The sequence below is a fragment of the Lutra lutra genome, chromosome 13 (assembly GCF_902655055.1).
Source record: "Lutra lutra chromosome 13, mLutLut1.2, whole genome shotgun sequence".
In the NCBI taxonomy this organism is placed as follows: domain Eukaryota; kingdom Metazoa; phylum Chordata; class Mammalia; order Carnivora; family Mustelidae; genus Lutra; species Lutra lutra.
This window is the reverse complement of record NC_062290.1, coordinates 85,114,350-85,140,032: the sequence shown is the minus strand read 5'-3', so window position 1 is coordinate 85,140,032 and position 25,683 is coordinate 85,114,350. Positions and strand designations below refer to the sequence as shown.

General features: G+C 59.3%; 1 protein-coding gene across 2 annotated transcripts in view; it reads right to left on the bottom strand.

The window, feature by feature from the left end:
* The window catches only part of NEK6 (NIMA related kinase 6), an 81,717-nt gene that overhangs the window by 7,516 nt on the left and 48,518 nt on the right, over nucleotides 1-25,683 (bottom strand). For both annotated transcript variants that reach the window (XM_047699320.1, XM_047699319.1), the window contains exons 4-8: nucleotides 24,962-25,024; nucleotides 19,946-20,056; nucleotides 15,452-15,560; nucleotides 15,013-15,120; nucleotides 4,801-4,895 (exon numbers count right to left, since the gene is read on the bottom strand). In XM_047699320.1, coding sequence (XP_047555276.1) covers nucleotides 4,801-4,895; nucleotides 15,013-15,120; nucleotides 15,452-15,560; nucleotides 19,946-20,056; nucleotides 24,962-25,024 — 486 coding nt within the window. The remainder of the gene's footprint in view (nucleotides 1-4,800; nucleotides 4,896-15,012; nucleotides 15,121-15,451; nucleotides 15,561-19,945; nucleotides 20,057-24,961; nucleotides 25,025-25,683) is intronic.

Here is a 25,683-nt window from a genome sequence, read left to right as displayed (position 1 = left end):
TGACTTCAGAGATGACAGCAAATGCCGTGGACTCCCGCCCTGTCAGGACACCCATCTTGTCACCTAGTATCTCCCGAACACATCCAGGAACGACAGACGCCGATCACCCCGTGGTCCACAGCCCTGGTCCCTTGCGAGCCAAAGGACCCAGACTCTTCTCTGAGTCCAGCGAGAATTCCAAACAGGGCTCTGCCCCAGGGGCAGCTGGTCCTCAGTCTGGCTCCCCTGCAGCTTTCCTGCCGGCTCTCAGTCCGCTGAGGCCGCCGTGAGAAGGTCCCCTGCCGAAGGTTCTGGGGCCGGCGCTGGCCCAGCCAATTCCGTCAGCTCTGTGCCAAGAGCTGAGCTCGCGTGTACATGCACGCTGCGGAGCCTCGTGGGACTCTCGTGATTCACCCCAAAATCTAGGGCAGTGCCACTCCCCGCTGCTGAGCCGTCGGCCTGTCCCTCTTCAGGTTGACCTCTTTGAGACGGGTCCCAGCAGGCCCCCACGCCGGGGGAGGACGAGCCAGGCTAAGTGCTCCGTGACAGCTCCTCACCAGCCTGGGGTCAACATCAGAACCTTCAGGGGAGCTCAGGGGGTCCTCAGCGGATACCTGGCTGCCCAGGCGACAGGGGGTACAGTGGGCTGAACGAAGGCCCGCAGGGATGTCTGCATCTTCATCCCGGACGCCTGTGAACCTGTTACCTTCGATGGCAAAAGGCATTCAGCAGGTGTGATCCATTCAAGGACCCCAGGTGGGAAGGATCTGGGTGCTCCAGGTGGGCCTTACATGTAATCACAAGTGTCCTCGTAAGGGGGAGGATGAGAAGGTGAGTTGCCAGAGGGGGACAAAGAGGCGGTCACGAGGCAAGGAGTGCAGGTAAATCTCTCCATTTTCCACAGAAGAGACAAGGAAGCGGATTCTCCGTAGAATCTGTGGAAGGAACTGGCCCCGCCAGTACCTCGCCTTTTGTCCACTGAAGTGGCTTTTGGACTTCGGGCCCTCAGAACGGCAAATGAGTAATTTTTTAAGTTGTATGAAGCCATCAGCTTTGTGGTAATCTGTTACAGCAGCCGGAGAAAACCAACACAGGGGGCTCCCAAGACTTCGGGCCCAGGCTGGGGTCGGGGAAGGCCAGGGCTGTGCTCTCTCCCTTCAGGTCACCCTGGCTCAGGTGGCCTCCCCCTGGGCCACGCTGAATCTGCAGAGGTGGCCTGGAGGGGGTGTGCGGGTGGGGAGTCCCCGCCACGGCTCTGCAGGCTGGCGCTCCTGGAACATGCCACAGGCTGGGGAGCGGGAGCGCCAGCCGTGTCTGCGGGAGGCTTCCTCCCAATTACCGAGCCCTGGGCCCAGATGCATCTCCCTCCCTGTCTCCGCTCCCCGCAGGGCTCAGGAGCGGGGAGAGGGGTGACAGCCTGGGGCAGAGCCCCTGGGGCCTGACATCCTCCCAGGGCCACGGGAACCCTCTTCTGTGGGAGGCCCCGGGCTCTCGGGTGGAGCTCTGGGCCCCCTGCCCCCAAGGACGACCAGGCCCAAAGGATTTGACGGATTTCCCTGACTTCCCACTGCCCAGACGTCCCTCCCCGGCTGCGAGCCGCGGGGCCCCACACGCTGCCAACAAATTAATGAGCTTGGCTGGACCTGGGCCTGGTGCTGGGGAGCCTGGTCAGACGTTGTTCAGGGGCCACAGAAGAGACGAGACGCCGAGGACCGCCTCCCGGGACACCAGGCTCAGGCGGGGCCTGCGTGGGGAGCGAGCGGCTCTGTGCCGAAGGCTTGGCACGAGCACGGGGAGCCAGCTGCCGTCCCCTGGCTGCCGGGAGAAGGCCACCGCTGCCCGTCACAGCCAGGTCTCACACCCTGCTCGCCCGAGTGTCTGTTTATGTCAGAGACCCTCAGGGTTCCCCAAGGCAGGAAGCAGCTTCCGGAAATCCCAAAGCCAGAACGGTAAAATGAGAGGAACCAACCCACCCCCGGCCCGGGGACAAGACCCGTGAGGCCTGGAGGACAGAGCCGAGTCCTCCACGGAAGCAAAGTTGCACTTCAGGTTCCCGCTGGCCAGAGCAGAAAGGGGAAGGTGGCCAGGTGCGGGGTCCTCACCGCCAGAGGCAGGGGGCAGATGCCAGCCACTTGGCTGGTGCGGGGTCAGCGAGGGTGAGTCGTGGACCCCTGCCTGCCACTGCTGGGGGCCTCCTCTGAGCAGCCTCCCTCCGTGTGCACTGCGGCCAGGGACGCTCCCGGAGCGAGATGCTGACTGGCCCCCCAGGGTCTCTAGGAAGCGAGAAGAGCAGAGCTTTGAACTCAGGTCCCTCCGACCCAAGGAGGCCCACGCCAGGGCCCCGCACGCGCTCACCTGAATTACCGCCGCGAGTCAGCTGCCTGCACAAGCACACACACGCGCACACTGGGATTCACACTCGCGCACACTGGGATTCACACTTGCACACCCTGGAGCCCACGAGTCAACTGCCTGCACGCGCACACACACGCGCACACTGGGATTCACACTTGCACACCCTGGAGCCCTGCCACACTGAGGGCATCTGCTTGGTCCTGGGGAACCCCCAGCAGCAGGTCCTAACCCTGCGGACTGACGCCGTGGACGATGCCCAGATGGCGGGGGATGGAAGCCCCTCCTCAGACCCCAGGCCTGGGCAGGGGGACAGGGCTGCTGACGCTGGTGCACGGAGCCTGGGGAGGGCTGGCCTGGCCTATGACCTGGGCTTGGCCTTGTCACTGGCCTTCGCAGGCCCGGTGGCCATAGTGTTCACCTGGACTTGGAGAGATGGCTGGACAGACCCCGAACTCATGATTCATCTTGGGTGACAGACCCTAGGACCAGAGGTTCTGTGTGACGTTGAAGGTTTGCCCACCTGGTTTTAATTCCTCCTCAGCAAAACCAAATCAAACCAGCCCCCTGGGGCTGCTGGGGACGTGCAGGCACGTGGAACACCGGCTACACGCGTTTCTTTCCTGTCATCCTTGCTGACGACTGTGCTGACTTTCATCTCTTTTCTCTTGTTGCCAAAGATGCTGATTTTCCTCCCGATTCCTTCCCTCACCCGCTGTCCTTCCTTAGCTCACCGCCTACCCACAGCCACTGCAGACCCCCGAGCCCCACACCAGCTGGGCTGTGCACAGAGACCAAGATGGGGGAAGGAAACGCAACTCAGCCCTCTTCCACCCGAGGGCCAGGAACCGCCCCGCACGCCCCGACCCACTGCGGCCACCAGCCGGGCACCGCCTCAGCCTGGCTACTCCTGTTCGGGGGCCATTCAAAGAATTCCTCCCACAGCAGATGCCCTGCGGGGTCCCAGAAAGCAGGTCTGTGCCCCATCTCAGTCAGGGACTGAGTCACTTCAAGATGACAGTGCGGGTCAAGATGACACGCTGCTGACCTCCAGGGGCAGAGGGTCCCAGGCACAGACGCCACCTGCTTCCTCTGTAACCTCTGGGCCAGTTCTTTAAAAGGAAACGTCTGCTCTTAAAACAGAGACGTCACAAACTTTAAACCTTGGGAAGGGACCCGTTCTGACCTCAGAGTCTCACTCAGTAACACAGGGACAGGTGGGCCGACTGCCAAAGACCCCGGCCACAGGAGCCACTGCACACCCTACACGGACCAGCAGTGGGCAGCTTATCCCTTCAGATCATACCTGCGCTCCATGTGCTCCAGGCCCAGAGTCCACAGTCCCAAGGAAGCAAAAAAGCCAGTCTCTGTGACCCCCAAACACCCCCGGGGGCCCCCTCGGCACTATCTTGAGCGTCACTGGCCTGGCAGTCACAGGCCACGTCAGCCTGACAACAAGCCTCTTTAGCTTATCCACTCCGAGCCAGACCCCACACATGCTCAAATTTGCTCTGGGGAAAGCAGACAAACTATCAAGGTTCCAATTTTGAAAGCAAACTGTGCTCCTTGGAGGATTTTTCAAAGCCTTTCCAGTCTGTTCTTTCATTTATCCGGATGGGGGCGGTGCGGGATGGGGACCAGGCCCATTTTACAGATGGGGAGGCGGGCTCAGCAAGTGGACAGAATCCCAGAGCTGCCCAGCCCTAGGTGGTCCAGCCCAGGATGCTGGAGGCTGTGGCCGCCAGCTTGGAGGTACTGGAGGGCTCAGGCCTCCCTCCCTCCCCTGGGGGCTTGCAACGGCATCATGGCTTCGGGATGGCCTGTGCTCCCAGACCTCTGGGGTGGCTGGTCGCAACGTGTTCATGTCATCTCCTGTCTGAGCCTGCCAAGACTCAGAAATATTCCCGTCCCTCCATCCAGACTGGCCACCAGATCTGGAAATGGCCATGTGGTGGCTCCATTTCTCGGCTCAGGGGAGGGGACAGTGGTCTTTAGTGAGGCCCGTGTTGCTGAGCCTGGGAAAGCGTGGCCGCCCTCTGTGAGGAGCGTGTTGGGAGCACGGGCCAGAGCTGACCCCTTCTGTCCCCAGGGCCCTGTGTGAGGCCTGATGCACGGGTGAATAACCGATAGTGGATGAGCGCATCCTGGTTACCAGGGAAACTGGGGCAGCCTGTGCCCCCTCTGTCACCCAGGCAGACATGGGACCCTGTTTCTCACTGCAGCTGCCCAAGGGTGACATCGCCCCCGGTCTGCCACCAGCCACGCCTCTGACAAGTTCCTCCAGCCTGACGTGGTTAATCAGGCAGACGTTGGGCCGAGTGGGGTGAAGGCCAGGACCCAGATGGAGCCCATGCCAGAGGAGGATGGACGTCACCCATCCCTGCAGTCCCACCTGGAGCTGGTGGGGTGAGCCCTGCCCGGGCCGGGACCCTGCCACACACGTCCCACCGAAAGCCCAGAGACACTCACCTCATACAGCAGGCAGCCCAGAGACCAGATGTCGGACTTGAAGTTGTAGCCGTTCTCGTGGATCCTCTCCGGTGACATGTAGTAAGGCGTCCCCACTGAAATACAGGACAGGAGTGGGTGGGTGCTTCCTCTCTGTGCAGGGAAGGATGTGAGGGGCGAGGGAGCCTTGGGCACTGGGGAGACTGGGCCTCGGGCTCCCTCTCCTCCTGTCCCCGCCTCGGTCAGACGAGAGGGCTGGGCCAGACTGGCTTCCATGCTGGGTAGGGCACGAAAAGCTGCTGGAGATCTGACACTCAGTCTGGGGGCTGGGCAGCGTCCAGGGGACTGGGATGTAGGATCCGGCTCTGGGACACGATTGGTCAACTGTCCTTTCAGGTGAGTGCTTGACTCCTGGAAGAGCCCCAATAAGGCTCTCCACAGTGGGGGAAAAACCAACCCGTTAACGCCGACCAGAGTGCATCACATGTGTTCACACGTTCTTGTTCCCGACAGTCCTGCAGTGAGGCACACCCACTTTACAGACGGGAAATGGAGGCTCAGGAAAGCAGCAGGACTGAGGTTCAAACCCAGATCTCTGGGCTCTAGAGAGTGAGCTCTTGGCTGCCGCCGATCGGCAGGTCCAGACTTGGGGTTGGCCAAGACTTCTTATATCAAACCAAGGACAGAAAAGATAGTGACCATAAATGAAAAGACTGATAAATGGGAACTTCATTAAAATTAGGAACTTTAGTTCCCCCACAAGACCGTTCAGAGAATTGAGAAGCAAGCCACAGGCTGGGAGAAAACATTCAGGATACATATACCCAACAGTGACCCCGTATGCAGAATATATTTTAAAACTTCTATAAATCACCAAGTAAAAGACAAACCACCCCCCCCTCAAATTTGCAGGAGACTTAACAGGGCACTTCACAAAAGAGGATACCCCCAAGTGGCTGGGAAGCACATGAAACGACCTTCTTCTCGTTAGTCATCAGGGCAATGCAAATTAAAAGCCTCATCAGTTACCACCGCCCACCTGAATAGTTAAAGTTAAAAAGTCCGCTATAAATCAAGCTTAGTGATGTGTGGAGAAATTGGAACCCTCGCGTGTTGCTGATAGGGACAAAAAATGGTACCCCTACCTTGGAGAACCATCTACCCCAGCAGCTATTACAGTTGAAAATAACACCGACACCATAACCTGGCAAGTCTGCACCCAGGGAAATGGCCAGGAAAAACAAGTGCTTCTGTCCATCAAGAGACATGACCAAGAATGTGCCAAGTGACTTTACTCCTAATAGCCAGAAACTGGAAACAAACGCCAGTCAACAGAAGAACGGATAAATTGATAGTGTGGCCTACTCACACAATGGAATAGTACACAGCAACAAACAAGAACGAACCTCAGGTACACGTCCCCAAAGGGATCGAAGTCACAGACTGGAGTCTGAGTGAAAGCCAGGCCCAGAAGAGCACACACTACCCGATCGCATTTTTATCAAGAATGGGACATGTATGGATGTCACATCTCAGTTAAAAAGCAGAGGGGCACACCTGCAGTGATCTGGAACCGTACAGAGAGAAGAGGATTTCCCGAGAGGGGGTGAGCTCGCTGTCACCAGAGGCATGCACACTGCAGCAGAGGGGCTGCTTTGGCCGGGCTGAGGAGGGGCTCAGAGTCTGGGTTTGTAACCAGATCTGTGGTCTGATTGGAGGACGATTGTTCTGGATACTTCGAAATCAGACCTTGAAGGCTGCTACACAGAGCATTTTCACAGGCCTGCAGGTCCCACACAAACGTGATGGTGGCTGCTGTTGGTCCAGCTAAAGTCAGGAGCCAGAGTCCAGCTCGGCAGAGGCTGGGCCCGAGACATGGCTTCTGACCTAGGAAGGAGGGAAGTCCTGCACCGTGCAACTCACGGGACCCTGCGGGAGAACAAATACCCCAAGGCAGGGGTCCAGGCTTTAGAATCTGTGGGCCAAAGAAGTCTCAGGGCAACTTTGGTTCTGCCAGGTAAGGGGGTTTTAAAAATACAAAGCCCCAACTACCATTTGATGGTGGCACTATTATTTTAAAAAGAGAAGACAGCAGAACACCAGAATAAGTGGAAAAACTCATAAGCTCAAACTTAGGGACAGTCCTTGCCACTGAAAAGTTTAGCTCTTTGAAAATTTTATTATCTTCCTGTGTGTCTCATCTCATTAGAGACAGGTGAGGAGTGGTTACGGCGAACTTATAGAGGCTGTGAATGGAGGAGGGAAGTCCTGCTCTGGGCTTGAGCTCCCTAGGGCAGGACATTGTTTCCCAAAGGGTCCCAGTGCCCTGCCCAGGACCAGGTCACAGGGGGTACCTTCTAAGCACCTCCTCACTGAGCTATGAATCTGTCTGCATCATATCACTGCTAATACCATTTTCTTGCAGCCTAACGCACCGTCTACTTAATGTACTACCCCAGAGGGACTCCCTGATTGTTGCTCTGTGTGGACACCAACCACCCTTGGGTGGTAATAATCCCCGATAAGGACAGCAGCCATCACTTAAATACATGTTGGAAAGATGTGTCATCCTATCAACGGGCTAACTGCTGTTCGGTAGAAAGAGCTGTCAGTGAACATATGAATCCTTGGGGGGTTTTGTAAACAAACTGCACCTTCAAGTAGCAGCCCCGTGTATATTCTGGTCACGAGGCAGCGAAATGAATGGGCAAGTACGAAATGAATGACTTGTTACTCGGAAACCACAGCATGGGATCCAAACAGCTCTCAGTCAGCAGCTCTGGACCACAGTGTACGTGACTCTGGAACCCAGGATGCTGTGAATGGAGGTCAGAGGTCCCATCCCCAGTGAGGGACAGCAGTGTCCCCCACTGGCTACCGTGCATTCCTACCCCTGGCCCAGCCCCTCAGGACCAGGAGCACAGCCTGACCCTGACGCCTCTCGCCACCCTCAGTCTTGTCCTCTGCCCATCTGAGACCCACCTGGGCTTCTCGAGGAGGAACTCGGGGACAGATGGCCTGTGGAGCGCCCAGGCCCACTTTAGAGAAAACAGCCAGTGTCGGGTCTCTGCTTGAGTCCCACACACAGCTACCCTGGCCCAATCCCTCCTGTTCTTCAGTTTGCCTCCGTGTCTTTGCACCTGCTGGTCCCCTTGCCTCCGGGGCTCTCTGTGGTCCAGAGAGGTTCAGCTGCAGCCCCACTTTCCTCCCCTGCCCCACCCCGGCCAGGGAGAGCCGGCTGCTCAGTGAGGCCTGAAAATTCGGTTTATCCCTCTCTTCTGTCACTTTCTTCCTCTGCTGGGGCTCCAGATCCTTCCTCAGGCCTGCGTGTGGGGAAAGCCTTGGGGAACGTGGGGAAAGAGAGTACTACAACTCCTTTTCCTCCACGCTCCCCCCAATCTTCAACCTCTCCATAGCTCTTTCTGCTTTTACCCCTGTTTCCACAGTGCAAGGGGAAGGCAAACCCCCAAAGGTGATATGGACCTTCTCCCAAGATGTCAGGGCTGCAGGCAGCCATCTATCCACCCTTCTATCCATGTGTCCCACCATCCTTCTATCACCTGTCCATCAATCTCTCTATCCACTTGTCTGTCTGTCCATCCATCTGTCTGTTTGTCCGTCCATCCACCCACCCACCCATCATCACCTACCTATTGTTTGCTTATCTATGCACCCATCAGTCTGTCCATCCGTCCACCTGTCCATTTGTTTATCTGTCCTTCTGCATCCAATGTTGACTGAGACTTGATGTTGCGCTCGGCCCTCTCAGGAGAGGGCCCATCAGGAAGGAGTGAGTTGCCAGCCCCCGAAGTGTCCAGAAGGACACAGAGAACGGCTGGGCTGACCGGGAGCTGCGGCTGAATCCCTTGGGGGAGACTGTTGATAATCTGGAAGCTGGCCCAACCCCAGACTTGTAGGCTGAGCATCTCCAGGGCTGGCACTCAGACACTGCCTCTCTCGCGAGCTCCCGGGAGATGCTGACGCCCGTCACAGTCTGCGGAGCCGTGCACAGCCTCCCCCAACCCCCGACCTGCTTTCAGATGCTCAGACACCTGGGGAACAAATGAACGTGCGAAGCGTTCCCTGAGCGTTCACTGGCCTATCCCTGCCGGGTACTGGGTCCTCATGTCCCCATCCCTAGGCAGATTCTCCAGGCCCCCGGACCCTGTCTGCAAGCCTTGAAGTTGGGGTGCTTGGTGTTTTGCCCGCTGTTCCTTGGACTCAGTCTGTAAAACCCGTTTTCCAGCCCATCAGATACTCAAACATTACGAAGCACGACGCACAACTTGCACGAGTTTTCAAGATAAAATGAGACACTTCAAAGAAGTTCCAAGCTTGCAGCAGGGCCCCGAGGATGTAGCCGCAAACCCCAGGGGAGCCGTGATTCTGGGGAAGAGTGGGAGAAGTTGACAAGAGGAGGAGCCCCCTGAAGGCCTCACCCCGCTCGGGCCCTAGTCCTGCCCCAGGGGCCCTGGCCAAGCAGCCGCACAGAGTCCATAGGGGCTCAGACCGTCCAGGCCCCTTCTCCTTGGACCCGCCAGCTCCTGGCGGCCCCCACCATCGCTCCCCGCAGTGGGGGACGGGGCTGGCATATGAAACAGGAGCCTAGCAAACCCCGACCTTCCCAGCGCCAGCGCCCCAGCGCCGTCTTTGCCTATAACTCCCGGATTTCAAACTGGGTGGATATCAGAGGAGGACGTGGGACCTCAAAGCGGAAGCTGATTAAAGAGGCCGCATCCGGGAGACGAGCCACTCCTGTCAAAACAAACTTTGCTGCGTCTGGAGATGCTCGCCGTGTTTGAAACATGTTCATTAGATATGAAAAAGGCAGAGATTTCACATGAAGGAGAGGCTGGCGTCTGTGGGCCGTACTTCTTCCCTGCATGGCGGTCTTGAAAACGGCTGGAGAAACGTGGGGTCCCCGCCCGACACCCCCCGCTGCAGGTGTGCCTGGACGCTGGGACCCTCGGTGCAACCTGAGCCGCACAGGCCGATGCGCGGATGAGGGGCTGCACGCACTTCTCTCCCCAGCCTCAGTTTGCCCATTGGGGCCACAGACGGGTTGCACTCAAGGGTCCTCAAGAGTCCTCCTCTTCACCCTTTGGAGCCTTGGTTTCCCTCTGTGGAAAACAGGGACAGTGCAACTGACCCACACGTGCAAGGGGAAGGGCTCTGGGAAGGCCCCGCGGAGCCCCGGAGGGTGAGGTGAGCTGCGGACAGGGGGACTGAGGGTGGCAAAGGGAGCAGGGGGACAACGAGGGAGGGAGCGAAGACCAGATTCTGGAACCTGAGCGGCTTCCTCTGAGCTGGGCCCTGGGATCTGTGTTTTTGTCTGTGATCTGACCTAGGAAACCCCCCACCCCTACCACCCCACCAGGCCCCCCATCCTGTGGGGGCTCCCCTCCTCTCTGCCCCCAATGGCTGCCCCCACCTCACTGGCCTGGACCACGCACTGGCTTAGCCTCCCTGTCCTGTTCTCCCCACCCCTTCCTCTGCCCCCACACCAGACTGGCTGCTCAGCCCCACGGGGGAAAGGCTGGGTGCTCGGCTTGGCAGGCAAGGCCTCTCCGGACTGTCCTGCGGCCCCCACTCTGGCCCTCTGGGCGGGTACACACACACACACACTCACACACACACACACACACACATGCACGCAGGCACGCGCATACACACACACACACACACACGCATGCAGGCACGCGCACACCCCCCCCCCCCACCAGGTTCGTCTGTGTCACAACACGTCAGTAGGTCCCCCTCAAACCACCAGCCAGCCCTACGCTGGGCGGCCCGCGGCCCTGGGATGGGGGGACCCCCGCCCTGGAGGAAACACTGCACTTTCCTCAGCGTGGACTAGTTCTGGATTGTTACATCCGTACAAACATCTGCTCCATCTAGTTCCCACATCGAGGGTCTCCAGCGGAGCCGCCCATCGGGTCACACAATGCTACAATGCTGCAGTGCTGGGCAGGACCCCACTATTCACGTGTCGGGGTCTCTCCAGAGGTGAGGGGTCGTCTTGGATGGCCCCTCACGGCTCTGGCTGGAGCACCCTGCAGGGCATCACACGGCGAAGGTGCTCCCCTCGTGGCACCTGGGGCTTTTTCCTCTGTTAAGGGGTACAGGGGCCTTCCTGGGGAGCGGCCTGGGGCCCAGGCCGTGCCCTGCTAAGTGGACAAGTGAACGCACAGCTGAGCCGTGGTCTGTCTCCCAGCCAGGCTCCATTCGTCCTTTGCGGGCCCCTGGAGACTTTCTTTCCCTCCCTGGCGTCAGCTCATCTAGGAAGAGTCTGTGCCCTGAAAATGCCAGGGGTGTGGCAGACAAGCCAGGTGCCTCTCGCCAGCCACATGCAACCTCCTGGGACCCTGCCTCCTGCCAGGTCAGCGCTCAGAACCTGGATCCACCTCCTGAAGCAGGTTTTCTGGGCCATTGGTTCCCCAGCGACCTGGGCCGCAGGGATGGGAGGTGTAGGTCCGGGGAAGGCGTCTGCACGGTGCTCTGTACCCCACTGATGGGATCCCCTGGGGCGCCTAGCTGTGAGGACCATGTGCCCACTCAGCAGATGCTCCCCAGGGCCCACCAGGGGCCGAGCACGGGCAGGCTCTGAGGAGTTGCCAGTGTGGCAAGGACGGGACGTTCCCTCCTCCATCCCTGCTGCCCAGAACAAGCCCCCAGAGTCCCAGGCGGCCCCCGCTGGGAGGGTGGGTGGGCTCCTCACCCCCAAATGTCTGGGCGTCCAGTGAGCTCAAGCTCATTAGGACCCAAGCCCAACTCCCAGCACGCTGTGGCTCTGCCCGGAGGAGAGATGACACCCCAAGGGCCTCTCGTCCCTGCTAGCCAGGTGACTTACAGGGATGTGGTACCCCTCCCTCTGGGCCTCAGCGTCCTCGTCTGTCAAATGGAGATGAGAAATCTTGTTGGGATGACTTTTTAAAAAACAGAATGTTTTCTCAACATCTTTTAAACCTTGTCTTTTTCACTGAGTCACCTCTTTGGACCCAAGAAAACTGAAATAAAGGACAGCCCTGGGAGGGGGAGATGCAGCCCCAGGCCCCTGGCGGGTCCCGGTCTGGCAGGGCACTTTAGAGATGGGGAGCCCAACATCGTGCCTGTATGGCTCTACCCACCCCTTTACCAGTCCACTGCGGAACTGACTGTCCCTGTCCCCCCACCTGTCTGCAGGCCTCCTCAAATCAGGGAAGGCTGCATTATCTAGTCCCTAGCCCCTAGCCCAGGGCCAGGGCGGTCGGCTCGGGGAAGGGAGAAGGAAGGAAGCTATGCCCTGTGGTCAGGCCAGGGGTTGACAGCCTGGGGAAGCCAGCGCACTCTGACTACTGCACCCGATGGGGCTTCCCCCGATCGGACCTGTTCCCCAGCCCTGAGAGGCAGGGTGAGGCCTGGCACTGCCCAGCCCTGGGCCCAGCCTGGGGCCGCCCTGTCACTGCTACCGAACAAGCGGGGCCTGCGCTCCCAGCCCTACCATTTGTCTTGAAGCTGCTGCCGTGGCTCGGAGCGAGACACTTGCTTGTAGCTTGTGAGCTGTGTATAGGCAAATCTTTCATTTTTCTTTCATTACGCCGGCGTGTACTGTCACTTAATTTTTATGTATGCAATCCTTGCTGACAAAGATGATCTGCTGTCTGGTAATTCGTCTGACGCTCATTCTGCTCCACACTCTAATTACGGCTCCTACTCCTGACACCGAGGCAGCCGCTCTGCCACCGCTGGGTACCGCACCTGTCAGCCCGGCCATGGCATGACTAATGCCCTTTCATGCCAGCCTTGTGTTAGCAAATACAGGGGCGGGAAGGGGGCTGGGAGGGGAGAGGCAGGAGGGGATGGGATTTGCATAAGCCTTACTGGGGGTCAGGGGCCGGGAGAGGAGGTGGTTGCCAGGGCAACATGGCTGCACCCCCCCCAACATCCCTGCATAGTAGGTGCGCAGGTGCGGTGGATACATAATTCACAGCCACACATGGAGGGTGAAGGAGCCCGGACCCCGCATCCTCACGGAGCCACAACGCAGTGTCAATTAGTTCAATCTCTGGCCTGACCAAGTGTGTGTAGAAGGCTCAGTTGGCTGTTTGCAGACCCTCACAGTGGAGAGGGGGCCTTTCCCCTGCGTCCGGGGGATTGCGTCCCAGGTTACAGCTCTGGGCTGTGCCTGTGGTGGAGCCCAGCCCTCCGTTCTGAGAGCAGGTCCTGGGAGCAAGGCCTGGCCGTGCTCCCCGCAGCCTCTCAGCTCGGGGGGGATGGGGGTATGACTCTTGGACATGGGCACGCGGCCCCCAGGAGGGCTCCTTCCATCCGTCACTCAGCCGGGCTGCTGCTCAGAAGCCTCGGGAAGAGCCTGGCCTAGCGAGCAGCCTTTTCCCAAGTTCCAATTCTTTCTCATTAATATAATAAGTGCACCAATCTGAGTCGATAAACTCACCCTGTCGGACGAGCCCGTATTTGCGCCCGTTCCTAATGATGTGATCCTAACGGGCTCTGACGAGCGCCGCAGTCTGCCGTGGAGGGACAGAGTGGAGGGGCCTGACAGGGGACAGAGCCAGTGGCTTGAATTCTCTTCTGCAGTTGCCCTTGAATTTCTGACCTTTTGAAGCTCTTAAATCAGAGAGGTAAACAGTCTCAAACTCACCAAAACACTTGGATTGTCCTAAGGAAGGGTCGGAGGGGACCGGGGAAGCCAAGGCTTCCTCCCAGCACGGTAGGCTGGGGGCTGCGTGGGGAGAGCCGGCACCACCCTCCCAGGCCCAGCCCCCGGCTTCCAGAGGAAGCGTGGGCTCCATGAGAGGCCCGTGTTCAAGTCCTGGCTCTGCCACTACGTCACTGGGAAGAATCAGTCCAGCTCCCGGGTTCCAGATGCCCCGTTTGCACAAAGGATCTGACGGACCCTCATGGCTGCTGGAGGTGTGAGTACAGTGTTGTAAACTCAGGGGATGGTGGGTCCTGCATGTGCTCTCAAACTCCACCCCCCACACTCAGATATCCGCACACTCGTGGGCACATGCACGCACGCACACACACACACTCGCTCATGCCGGCCAGCAGCTCGGAGCTGTCGAGTCCCAGTTAGCACCTCTCCCCTGACTGTGCGCTTCACCCCGAGAGCCCCTCAGCCCTCGGGAGCGTATGGGCAGTGACAGACTCCGCCAGGAGAGAGTGTCTCCCAGAAAGCACCTCCGCGGTCGCCGACAGCTGCTCGCTGTACTCCCGGCGTGCTGCAGGCACTTGGGGGGAGCGTGGGGGCCTGCGGGCTGGAGCCGCTCAGGGTGGAGAAGACCATGGAGGGCGGGGTGGGACCCGAGACAGGCGGTCAGCCTTCGCACAGCAGCGCCTTGCCTGGCCGACGCCACCTCGGAGGGCCGGGAACGGGCCGGGTGGGGGCAGGACGTGCCTGCCTGCCATATCTGAGTCCTTCCCGCCTGGCCCTGGCTCAACGCTGAGATGCCCTGCTGTCATGCACTGGGGACCCTATGTCCACGTTCCGTGGGGGTTCTGCGGGTTTCTCTATCCTAATCAAATGCAAACGGCTCGTCCTCCCCCATTCCGCAAGTCACACCCAGTCCCATACCGCTGTATGGATTCTGAACTGGGCATCGCTGCAGGTACCCCGAAACCCATACCTGCCCAAGTGTGTGCCCAAGTCCAGCCCTTGGGTGCTCCCGAGCTCCTGGAATGGTGCCAGCCTGGCAAGCTCGAGACTTAGGCACCCCCCACCTCCCCCTGTCCTGCAGCACCTTGCTCATCCTGCGCTCCAGCTCACCGGGTCCCTGTTCCCTGTCCCCACGAGCTCCCTGGCACTCTGTCTCCTCCTGTTGGGTAAGAACTTTGTCCCTCAAGCTTCAAAACTGCCTGTTCAGAAGCCAAAAACTGGAAATAGCTCCAATGTCCCCCCCGCAGGAGGAGCAGACTGAATCCCACGTGGGGAGCACGACAGAGCAACGAGAACGACGGGCGGCTTCCTCGAACAGCAAGAGAGCTGCACAAGATGCCGGAAGGGGCGTGGAGCTGAGTGAGGGTGCAGCGGAGCCCCACCCAAGGCTTCTCAGGGCCTCGGTTTACCCCCCTCTGGGTCACTGGCGTGAAGAGGTAAGCGAGGTCTAGGGCTCAAGAAGTCATTTTCTGGCATTAACGAACCAAAGGCTGAGCGGGGAGAACGCTCGCCTCCCCCCACGTGGTCACGCAGGACCTCCAGCCACTGCTGGGACGTGGGACAGGCCTCCTTACCTAGGGAGTGGGCTGCGGTGGTCTCGGAGCTAAAGAAGCGACCCAGGCCAAGGTCACCAAGCTTCACGACCCCCGTGGCTGTGATGAACACGTTGGCGGGCTTGATGTCTGCGGAAGAAGAGGAAGGTGGTTGGCGCGGGGCTAGGTGAGGGCGGTTGGGGTGGGACAGGCTGCACGGAGCACCGTGGCCATCCTCAGGGGCTCTGAGTGCGGGCACGTGTGGGGCCCCGAGCTGGACTCTCTGATGCCCCCAAAGACAGGCACCGTGCTCCACACCCGCCTGGCTGGGTGACACAGCGTGGTTCCACCTACTCAGGGATGTCCCCAGAGCTACAGAGAGCAGAGGCAATGCGGCCTCCCGGGCCCTGGGGGCACCTGGCCTCCCCTGCCCGCCTCCCCCCACTCAGGGCCTGCGGCTCAGGGAGGGCCCCGCATGTACCTCGGTGCATCACACGGCGGGAATGCATGTGCTCCACGGCGCTGCACAGCTGGGCAAAGTACTTCCACACAGTCCGCTCGGGGATGAGCCGCTTCTGCTTCTTAAAGTACTGTGGGGAGCGAGGGGTTACAGGTCTGGTGACAGGCCGCATGGCAGGGCCTCTGTCCTGTCCCCAGGAGCAGCCAGCACCTGGCTGGGTGGGCAGGCTGCTGAACCCACAGTAAGTCTGGGATGAAGGGGGCCGTGTCCCCAGCTGTGCCTCAGCCCAAAGTGCCGTCCACAGTCCCCCGCCAGCCCCCGGCCCAGCACTGACCTCCCTGAGGCTGGGACAGCCCGGGCCCAGAGTGTGTGTGTGTCCTAGACGGCTGTGCTGACCGCACCCTGAAGGCTGCTCACAGTCACGCCTGCGCAGGCATTTTCTAGACGCACGCCCTCTTCCCACAGCCCGCTGGGGAGCTCCCTGCAGCAGGGGGCCGGCAAGGACGGTCTCGGCCCTAAGCCCCAGCCTGGCCCAGACGGTGGGCACCCAAGGCTCAGTGGGGAAGTCACAGCCACCCCAGCAAATCTCAGGGCATGCCATGGTTCACCAAGGCAGCAGGGACCGCGAGGACATGGCTTGACATTCTTCAACGGACCCCCCCAGTTTTGACAGGCCATGAACCGACCTCATTGCCTGAAGAAACGTATTTAATGTTCCAGAAAAGCAAACCAAAGCCCCAAACCACCCAAGCTGCCCTGAGCGCGCTCTAAGTAACCACATGCCCTGGAAGGAGCGAATGGAAAACAGGTCATCGTCCACGTCCGTCTGGGGAGTCTCCTATGCGTGAGAGCGGCGGGGACAATGATGCGTGCACACCAGGAACCTGAGAACCAGGTTGCTGTCCAGAGGCTTTTGGCCTCAGAACAACCATCATTTCCAAAGCAGCCAGCAGCGAAGCCATAGGCCCACCGGTCCTGGAGCTGCTCTGTGCACAGAGGACAGGGACTGACCCGGGACACACGCCTGGCTGGGGGAAGGGAGTGCGGCATGGAACACAGGAGCTGGGGTAACATCTCCCTAGCACCTGCCTCGTGCACCCTCCGTGCTGGGCCCTCAGCAGAGTGACGGCTCCCATTTTACAGATGAGGAAACTAAGGGCCGCTCAGGGGGTGATAAGGGGCAGTCACAGCCCAACCCGGGTCTTCAGCCTACAAAGGCCAAGCTTTTTAATTTTTTTTTTTAAGATTATTTATTTATTTATTTGAGAGAGAGAGAGAGATATCACAAGAGGCAGAGAGGCAGGCAGAGAGGCAGACAGAGAGAGAGGGGTAAGCAGGTTCTCCGCTGAGCCGAGAGCCCAATGTGGGGCTGGATCCCAGGACCCTGAGATCACAACCGGAGCCGAAGGCAGAAACTTAACCCACTGAGCCACCCAGGCGCCCCAAAGGCCAAGCTCTTAACTTTAACTTAACTTTAACTCGAACGTTAACTTCGAATGATACCAGTAACCATGAGATGAGCAACTGAGCTCAGAGAGGTTCAGGAACTTGTCTGACGTCACCCAGCTGGAGCGCCAGAGCTGGGACCAGATCCAGGCACTTCCAACAACGGGATCATGCTAGCTGGAAGACCGTGGTCTGGCAGGAAAGCCCCAGAGGCTCTCCTGAGGCTCCATTCTGGGAGTGAGGCTATAGCCCAGACTGCTAGCACAGGAACTTAATCCCCCCCAGGCCACCCCAGGCTTCCGTGGTGGGCTGGGCTGCAGCGTTATTTACGCTGTGATGTTGGTTAATCCTCATTACAGCTTTGAAGCTTGGCTGTGAATGGTGATTTTCTAAATGTCACATCCTGTAAGTGCCGTGTGACATTTAGCGGGAAGGCGCAGAGTCTCTGGTGGGTGTTGGGGTGGCGGCAACTCTCAGCTTCACTGTCCATCATAAATAATGCTGGTACCGTGGCAGTGGTGGCACTGCTCGGCCTGAGGCAGCAGAGCCTCTGGGACACAGGGTCTCCTGGTCGGCAGCCTCCGGGCAAGCCCCGCGGGGCGGCCGTGGTGCGGCGGCAGTCCACAGCCCTCACAGGGCCCCGATTTCCCCCTCAAGCCCAGAGGCAGCCGGAGTGTTAGAAAGGCCCGGGAAATGGAGCTCCTCCCACGCCCCAGGCATTGCGTTGGGTATATTACAGATGGGGAGACTGAGGCATAGGGACCAGCCCAAGGGAGGAGGGTCGACCGAGGGTCTCTCTCCTGCCTCTCCCGTTTGCTGGAGGCAGCACCCAGCCAGGCCCTGCAGGTAAGGGGCCTGGAGCTGCAGCAGAGGGAGGAGGAGGCAGGAGGCAGGAAGGGGCAAGGGCCCCATGACCGTGGGCAAGGAGGCCCCGTGCCAGGAAAAGAGGGCTCCTGAGATGGGGCCAAGAAGCCAGAATGCTGCCCCAGAAGCCCCATGGGGGAGCAACTGACTTGAACCTTGGGCTCATGGCCCCCCAAGGAGGCCAGAGAAGTGCACAGAAGGGGAGGAAAACTGGGGAGAGGGCACTGCAAGGTGTGAGACACCCATATGTCTCCCTCCTCTCTTTTCCCACTCAGCCCCGTGGCTCCCATAGTCCCCAGCACGTCCCCAGCGCATCCCCAGGACAGAGAGGGAAGCAGAGCTTTGTGGGCGAGGGGTTTGATTTGCCCAGTCACTCCTACCCCACCATCGTTTGACCCCAGTCCCCACCCTGTGGACTGAGAGGCTGCAAGGAGTCTGGGGTCTGTGGGGGCCTTAGTGGGGAGCACCCTCGCCATGGGCCACACTCCAGGGCCCTTCCTCTGTCTCCTCTCCATCTCCTGTCCACTACCTCCGTCCCCACCCCCATCCCTCCTCTGCTGAACATCTAGCCTTTCTTCTAGAACACAACGCTGACCATGTCTACTTCCCACTGTGAGTCCTAGGAAGCTCCCTGCTGACCTTGAGGCAAGGTCTCGAAACCTGGGGCTGGACGGTGAGGCCCTGGGTGGCTTGACTACCTCGCCTCCCTCTCAACTCCTGCCTCCACCTCACCCAGAGCTTTGTGGACCCTGGACTGTTCATGCCCCCGGGCTCTTGCACAAGCTGTTGTGCCACTAGACTGCTGCTCTTCTTGCAGGTCTCAGGTCAGGTGTCACCTCCTCCAGGAAGCCTTCCTGGGTTCGCCTAAGGTCCTGAACTTGGCTCACTCACACTGGCTGGTGACTGTCCATCTATGGGTCTGCCCTCCTGTTAGAAGGAGAGCCCCCTGCGGGCAGCACCCACGCTGCGGTCTCAGCACGGGGGCTGGCACACAGCGTGCGCGGGGTGCATGTGTGTTCGGCAGAAGAACGACATGAAGGAGAATGGCAGTGGGGGTGGCGGGGAGAAGGAGGAACTGAGACATGATAGAGCACATCTGTTCCCACCAGGGATCCGTGCGGAGATTAACATCCCTGCAAACACATTAATATGTCAACGAAAATATAAAAGCAAGTGATAACAGCTCAAGTAATGCCGCTTCCCAACGACGCCCCAATTCCTAGGAGCCAAATTTCAGAAGAGCAAGCGCGGAGCAATTGCTCAGAATCCCCAGCGCCTGGTGGGAAAGACGGAGAATCCACGTCTGGCCCCGGTTGCAAGTGTTGCTGGGAGCGAGGTGGGGGCGCCGGAGTCGCTGGCTGTGCTTGGGAGCAGCGGGGAGGCTGATGGGGGGGGGGAACCACAGCGCCGGCATGCAGGCTGGCCAAGCCAGCAGGGAGCAGGCTCTTGAGCTTGGGGGCCCACACCGAGGCTGTGCAGCCTCAGGCAGGGACTAAACCTTTCTGAGCTTGGTTATCTGAGGGCAGTGTGCACCTGGTGAGTGAAATGTGTGCTCGGCATGGCTGTGGCTCAGATTGGGTGCTCCATCGATGGGACTGGGATGGTTCCCAAGTCCAGACTCACAGTGGGCCTGGTCCTGGGCCCCAGGAGGAGGGGCGCTGGGGTCAGAGTACTGCGGGGGCTGCCGTGGGAGGCAGAGCAAGAGCCAGACCCGGCAAATCACTCAGCCTCTCCAAGACCCCCGGCCTTGGCCATGACACGGGAATGAGGGTGTCCCTCAAGCGCTGGAGGGGCCCCAAGGTAATCACTCGGCTGCTGGTGTCTGGAGGGTCACAGGCTAGGAAACAGAGCTGGGCCACACAGACATGGCTCTGTCCCCCACGTGACTGGGCATCCTTGGGTGAGTCTCATAGCATTTCCGGGCTCAGTTTTTCCTTTGGGAGGTTGGATGCATGACACACTTCCCCAGATTCTGTGAGCTGGGGTTCTGACCTAACACAGGGTTCTGGCCCCGTTCCTTCTATGAGGCAGAAGTGACAGGTTGTGGGACGCCAGAGGACTGCTTTCTGTCCTTGGCTGGACCTCTCCCAGAAAACGGGGCTGGAGCTCGAGGGGGCACTCGCCAGGCTGGGGAGCTGCCTGACCCTGGGCTGTGTGGGTCCTTGCATACCCACCACAGCTGGCCGGCCTGCCAGGCACGCTTACCTTGATCATCTGTGAGAGGTCCCCCGCGTCGGCCAGCTCTAGTACAATGTTCAGCTCATTGTCCTCAATAAACGAGTCCAAGTACTTGATGATGTTGGGATGGTTCAGTTGCTATCCAAAGAGAGAAAGATGGGGAGGCAGAACCAGTGAGGGCCAGTTCAGCCCCGCGCCTGCCCCGTGCTGGCTCCCAGCCAGCCCTTGTTAGCCAAGCCCTGGCTTTGCTGCAGAGAACAGTGACGCCTGGGAGTCAGGGAGATCTGGGCCACCCTGGGAAAGCCCTTCTGCATCTCTGAGTCTTAGTGTCCTCATCTGTATAATGGGCACAATGCGCTGAAGGGCAGTGGTAAGGACTGGATGGGCTGAGACCCCTGCAATGTCTAATGTGGAGACTGTCCTGTGCTGAGACTCCACGGACACTCCTGGACAGAGTCCTGCTCCTCTTCCTCCTCGCCCCCCATGACCTTCAAGGTCAGGGCCCCCACCTTCCTCCCCCTGCTCTAGCGCTGGGCTCAGCAGGCCTGCAGCTGGTGCTCCCCAGTATGTCCATCTCCCTTCCTCCTTCCCACCCTCCATTTGACACACCCTTGTGAAATCTGGAAAAACCCCAACCATTCCTGGCATGAAAGCTGCCCTGAGTGCTTAGCTCTGCGCCGAAGCCCAGCCTCTGGCCCAACCACCGTGGTGCGCGCGAGTCTGCCAGATGGGACAGCACCCCACTGGCTGGAAGCCAGTCCCCGCCTGGCCGAGAGGGGACAGACCCTGGCAACTGCTTATAATGTAAGCTGACGGTTTCCACCAAAATGATTCCAGGGTCTGGGAAAACAGAGGGGACTCCAACATTCTGCCAGAGCCGGGTCGGCCAAGTCCACGGGGGCGCCTGTCAGCCGACAAGCAGAGGCCACCTTAGCACACATTTTCTAGAAGGCCTGGAAGTTGCAGTGAGGGGGACGTATGTTTATGCCCGCCTTTGGATTCTAAAATGAGGGGGACGTTGGGGGAGATTATGTGGCTATGCCGTCCCCCACTTATTCTTTTCCCCCTACTTATTCAAGCCCGCTCTGGATGGCGGGCACACCTCAATCAGATGGCCTCTGTCACAGGCCGTGTGTCTCCTTGGGCTCCACTCTGCCTGCTGGAGTCCTCAGGCCCCTACTCTGGGTCAGCCCCTGACCCGGGTGTGGGCGCACTGGCTCCTCCCGCCGCCGCAGCCAGCTCCTGCCCATCTCGACCAGCTGTCCTGCTGGGCTGCCCTGCAAACATTTTAATTCTAGTTCCAGCTTCTACATTTGGGTCTATGATGCATTTCAAATACATTTTTATGTACGATGTGAGGTAGGGGTCCAGGCTCACTTCCGTCCATCTAGACGTTCAGTTTTCCCAGCACCGGGGATTGCAAGTCTTTCTTTCATCCACTGAGTTGTTTTGGTGCCTTTGTCAAAAAATCATCTTACCCAGATGTTGTCTTGAGGTCTCCCTGGAGCTAACACTGCCCATCACACCGGCTGCCCTCAGAGCACATCGCATTCCAGATATATTTTTCATTTACAACAGAATATCAAAGTGAATGGAATGTGGCACTTCGTAAAGTTGGTCACTTTGCTGTTGTTGTTGTGGTAAACACTAGTCCCCCCCATCCCCATCCCCGCTCTGTCACCGCCCCCTCCTGGGCCTCCTCACCTCATGACTTCCCTGGGACACCGCACACCCTTCTCAGGGAGGAATCCCAGAGACCCTCCAAGGTCATCAGCAGGTCGGGCATCACCATTCCGCAGATGACTTAGAAAAACTGGAGGGGGTTTGGGTGGGAATTAACGCTTCAGTCAAAGGGGCTGTTCCCTCCAGGTGTGGGCTCCTGGGGAGAAGATGGGGAGGCCTCTCTCCCTGCTCATACGGCAACTGAGGAGGAGAGGTAAGGCAAAGGCTCCCTCGAATACCCGGCTGGGCACAAAGGCACAGACGGGCAAAAAGGAACCCCAGAGGTCAGCTGGGGGAAATCCCTGAGACCTGAGGGGAGGGGTTGACTCCGGGACCAAGATGGGCCCAGAGCCTGGTCTGGTCACCACGGACCACTGTCCACCCAGAGCCCCCTTCTCAGTCTGTAGTCCGTTGGTGAGCCCCGGTGTGTAAAGATTTGTTTGAGTGAGAGACGGCGTGTGCACGCACACACACAAGCAGGAAGGACAGAGGGAGAGAGACTCTCCAGCAGGCTCCGCACTAAGTACAGAGCCTGATGCAGGGGTCAATCTCCCAATCCTGAGATCTCCACCTGAGCTGAAACCAACAGTCAGATGCTTCACTGACGCCCCTCAGGTGTGTCTTAAAGTGGACAGGCTTGGGCCAAAATATAAGAAGTGCTCCAAAGGTGCGGATGGCTTGGGTTCTGGGGTTTGTAGGTCGGGGAGGGGCAGCCGCTCTGGCTTCAGGTATCTGGGGTTCTAGATCCATCTCCAGTGCAGTTTCTCCTGGCAGCATCGAATACCCTCTCGCTCCCGTGTCACCTCGATCCACACCCATCCCTCTCCTCACAACCCGCAGCTCCACAGGGTGGAGCTGTCCCTGAGGCCCTGGGCCAGGCCTGGTGGTGGTGGCAGCTGCCGAAGGCTGGATGCTGGCCCGGAGGGGGCGGGGTGAGGAAGGCAGAGGTGAAAATAAAGGGCGCAGCTTTCCTTTTCAAATCTCTGTCCCACCTGCGGCCCCTCTGGGACGTGCTATAGCGGTCTGTCTAGAATGTGTCTCCCCTGCTGGCTGCATCCTTGCGTCTAACGCTCGGGGCTGCCCACAACCCTCTGTGTGATCTGTGCTCGTCTTCCAACAGGGCCCACCGCCCTGCCCCACGTCTGCCAGCCTCTGCACTGGGAGGTTTTGGGGTTTGGGTCCTGGCATGAATGAAGCAAACAGTGTCACCTCACGGCCCCTCTGAGAACTGTGTTTTCCTTTGTTTTGCAGGAAACACCTCGTACCCGGGGAACGTCCTGTTGACTTCCTGTGGGCAGGCTGGGGAGCTGGGAAAGCGCTGGCGTCGAGCAGCAGATGTTGTAACTGTGAGGACCTGGGCTGCCTGTGACCGAGCTCCTACCACACGCCAGACGCGACACCGAGCTCTTCCAGCCCAGCTTCTCACGAACCCCGACAGTGGAGGACAGGACGGGTATCATCGCCCCCTTCTAGGGATGAGGAAATGGAGGCCCTGAGCATCGATAGCAGCCACAAAGCTAGCAATGGAGGGGCGTGCCGACCTCTCGAGCCACGATCAGTGGCGCATGACCACACGGCAGCCCAAGAAAGGACAGAGCCCCGCTGCCCCAGCAGGTCCAGGTCACACCAAGCCTGGCCCCCTTCACTGGAGCCTGGGGACTGGGGACAAGTGGACTCAGTATGTGCGCACACGTAATTCCTTCCTTGCGGTGAAGGGCACACGTGCGTTCTTGGCCACAAGAAGGGAGAGAGTATGGATGACTGGGACAGCCAGTCCCCAGCGCTGGGGAATTAGAGTCCTGAGATCACACCCGGGACCCAAAGTTGACTGTCATGTAAAATTTAAACCATGTTATTTGAAGGGCCTTTTTGGACCTGTGATAGCTGAAGTTGACGACTCCTCCTGATAAGCCTCCCAGTGATCCCACGTGGCCGGGGTCCCCTCCCAGCGAGGGCTCATGAGTCCCAGGCGGCACCATACCTGCTGCTCTCAGCCTCTTCAGGGGCTCTGCTGTTGTTCCCACATTCGAGTCCCACCTCCTGAGTGTGGCATCCAAGGCCACCACTGCCTGGTCCCACCAGTTGCTCATGGCCAGGACCCTGGCAGCAGGCTCCTGTCAGCTTCCAGATTCTGGGACAGGGCCCTGAGCTGCACAGGGCTTCTCCTGCACTCCCTGGGCCCAGGGCAGCCAGACTCACCCCCACAGTCATGCGGCCGGGCTGCTGGTCTGCTCCCCATTGCCTGGGAGTCGCTGAGGGAGGGGATGGGGCCTGAGAGCCCAGGGCAGACCCACCAGTGCAAATGGGTTGTCTAGACCCTGTGGGAGGGTGTCCGTGTCCTCGCTGCCAGCAGCCCCACCCGCCAGCAGCTGTGGCCTAGCCCTCCGCCGCGCAGAAAGGGCCAATGCCGAGTGCGCGCCTGCTGGGTGCTCCACTGGGCTGGGCCCTCTTCAGACACTATTTAATCTTCTCTAACTGCCCATATTCCACACGGCAGATACTCTCACCGCTGAGCAGATGGGCAAACAGACACTCCCGGAGGCTCCGTCACTTGCTTAGGGTCACAGGGCTTGTAAATTGAAGACATCAGGATTTGAACTTGGGCTCCTGGGCCTCTGAAACCCATCCCATTCCTCCTCCACCATCACCTCTGAGACCCCAGGTAGACAGATGCCTAAGCCTGGGGAACAGGGAGGGATCTCCAGGAGGGAGCAACCCTAGGCAGGGGCTGAGTCTAATCCAGAAAGTTCTGCTGTCTCTGACGCTGGGGAGACCAGTGAGGAAGCCAGCAGGGGGAGGCAAGGAAAGACCACCATCCCCCACCCCAAGGTGCCCTGGCATGTGTATCCTTCGTGCAAGCCACCCCCACGTGGACACCCTGCCTCCTCTTTGGGGAGGCCTGGGAAGAGCCCAGCAGGGTGACAACCCGGGTCCCTCGGGCACCAGGAACCCTGGGCCACACACCTGGTTTTGTGGCCTCTCCACCATTCCAGGCCAGCCTCGCTGAGTCCCGGGGGGAGCTTCTGCTGGGTGGCAGTGACTCGGTACCCTGAGGGGGAAGGCCTTCGGTGCCAGGCGCTGCCGTCCATAAGCACAACCAACATGGGGCGAGGACAGTAAGTCTGGGGGCGCCACGAGGGCTGGGCAGAGAGGTGAGGTGGGGGCCCCACTCACCCAGCCATGAGAAAGCCACCTGCGCTCAAAAGGCTGTTGTCTCAGAACCTAAGAGGCCCCGGGCTGTGGTGGCCATGAGGTGGCCTGGTCTGGGGACCAGGCCACCTCAAGGAAGTGAGGGGCTCCTGCTCACCCCAGGGTGCTCACCTTCAGGAGGCCAATCTCCTTGACGCAGTCCTGTCTGGCTTTGGCATCCATCATCTCGAATATCTTGAGCCAGAGGAAAAAGAGAAAGACCGGTTAACACCCAGCTCCCAGAGCCCCCACTGGGAGCCACGAGGACTGGAACTCCCAAAACCCATCATGGCACACCCCGTTTGCAGTCTGCAGACCAGCAAGGAAACCATCCCGTGGGTCTGCTGCCAGGCTCCCCACCCGCGGCAGCGTCTGAGTCACCTTCTCTCTCCCGGGCCTCTGTGGCCCAGGCTGTTAATCCTATTTTTAAAGGACAAATGAGCAAAGTGAGGTGTCAGGGAAGCTCTGTGGGAAGGTTTAAAGCTCCTTCCTGAGGCCAAACCCAGTGGCCCTCAGTGAAATGCCTCCTGGCTTCATGTGCTTGAGCCCCGTTCCTACGGAGGCCAAAAAGGCTCTCAAGCCCAGAGGCGAGCAGCAAGTGTGGGGCTTAGGGTGAGCAAGTGTTGGTCCAAGTCTGAGCTCCCCATCAGCTCGCTCTGTGGGCCCGGTGAGATTGATACTCAGGCCTCTGCAGCTTTCCTGATCTGAAAAATGGGGTGACCCGGCAGGCCGTTCTCAAGGCATGGCCCATTATACAGTGGTGCTCAATGTATGCTCATTTTCCTTTTCCTTCATGGCCTGCAGTGAGCTTTCAGCAGAATTAGCCCACCTAATCCTTCCCATGGCCCATAGAG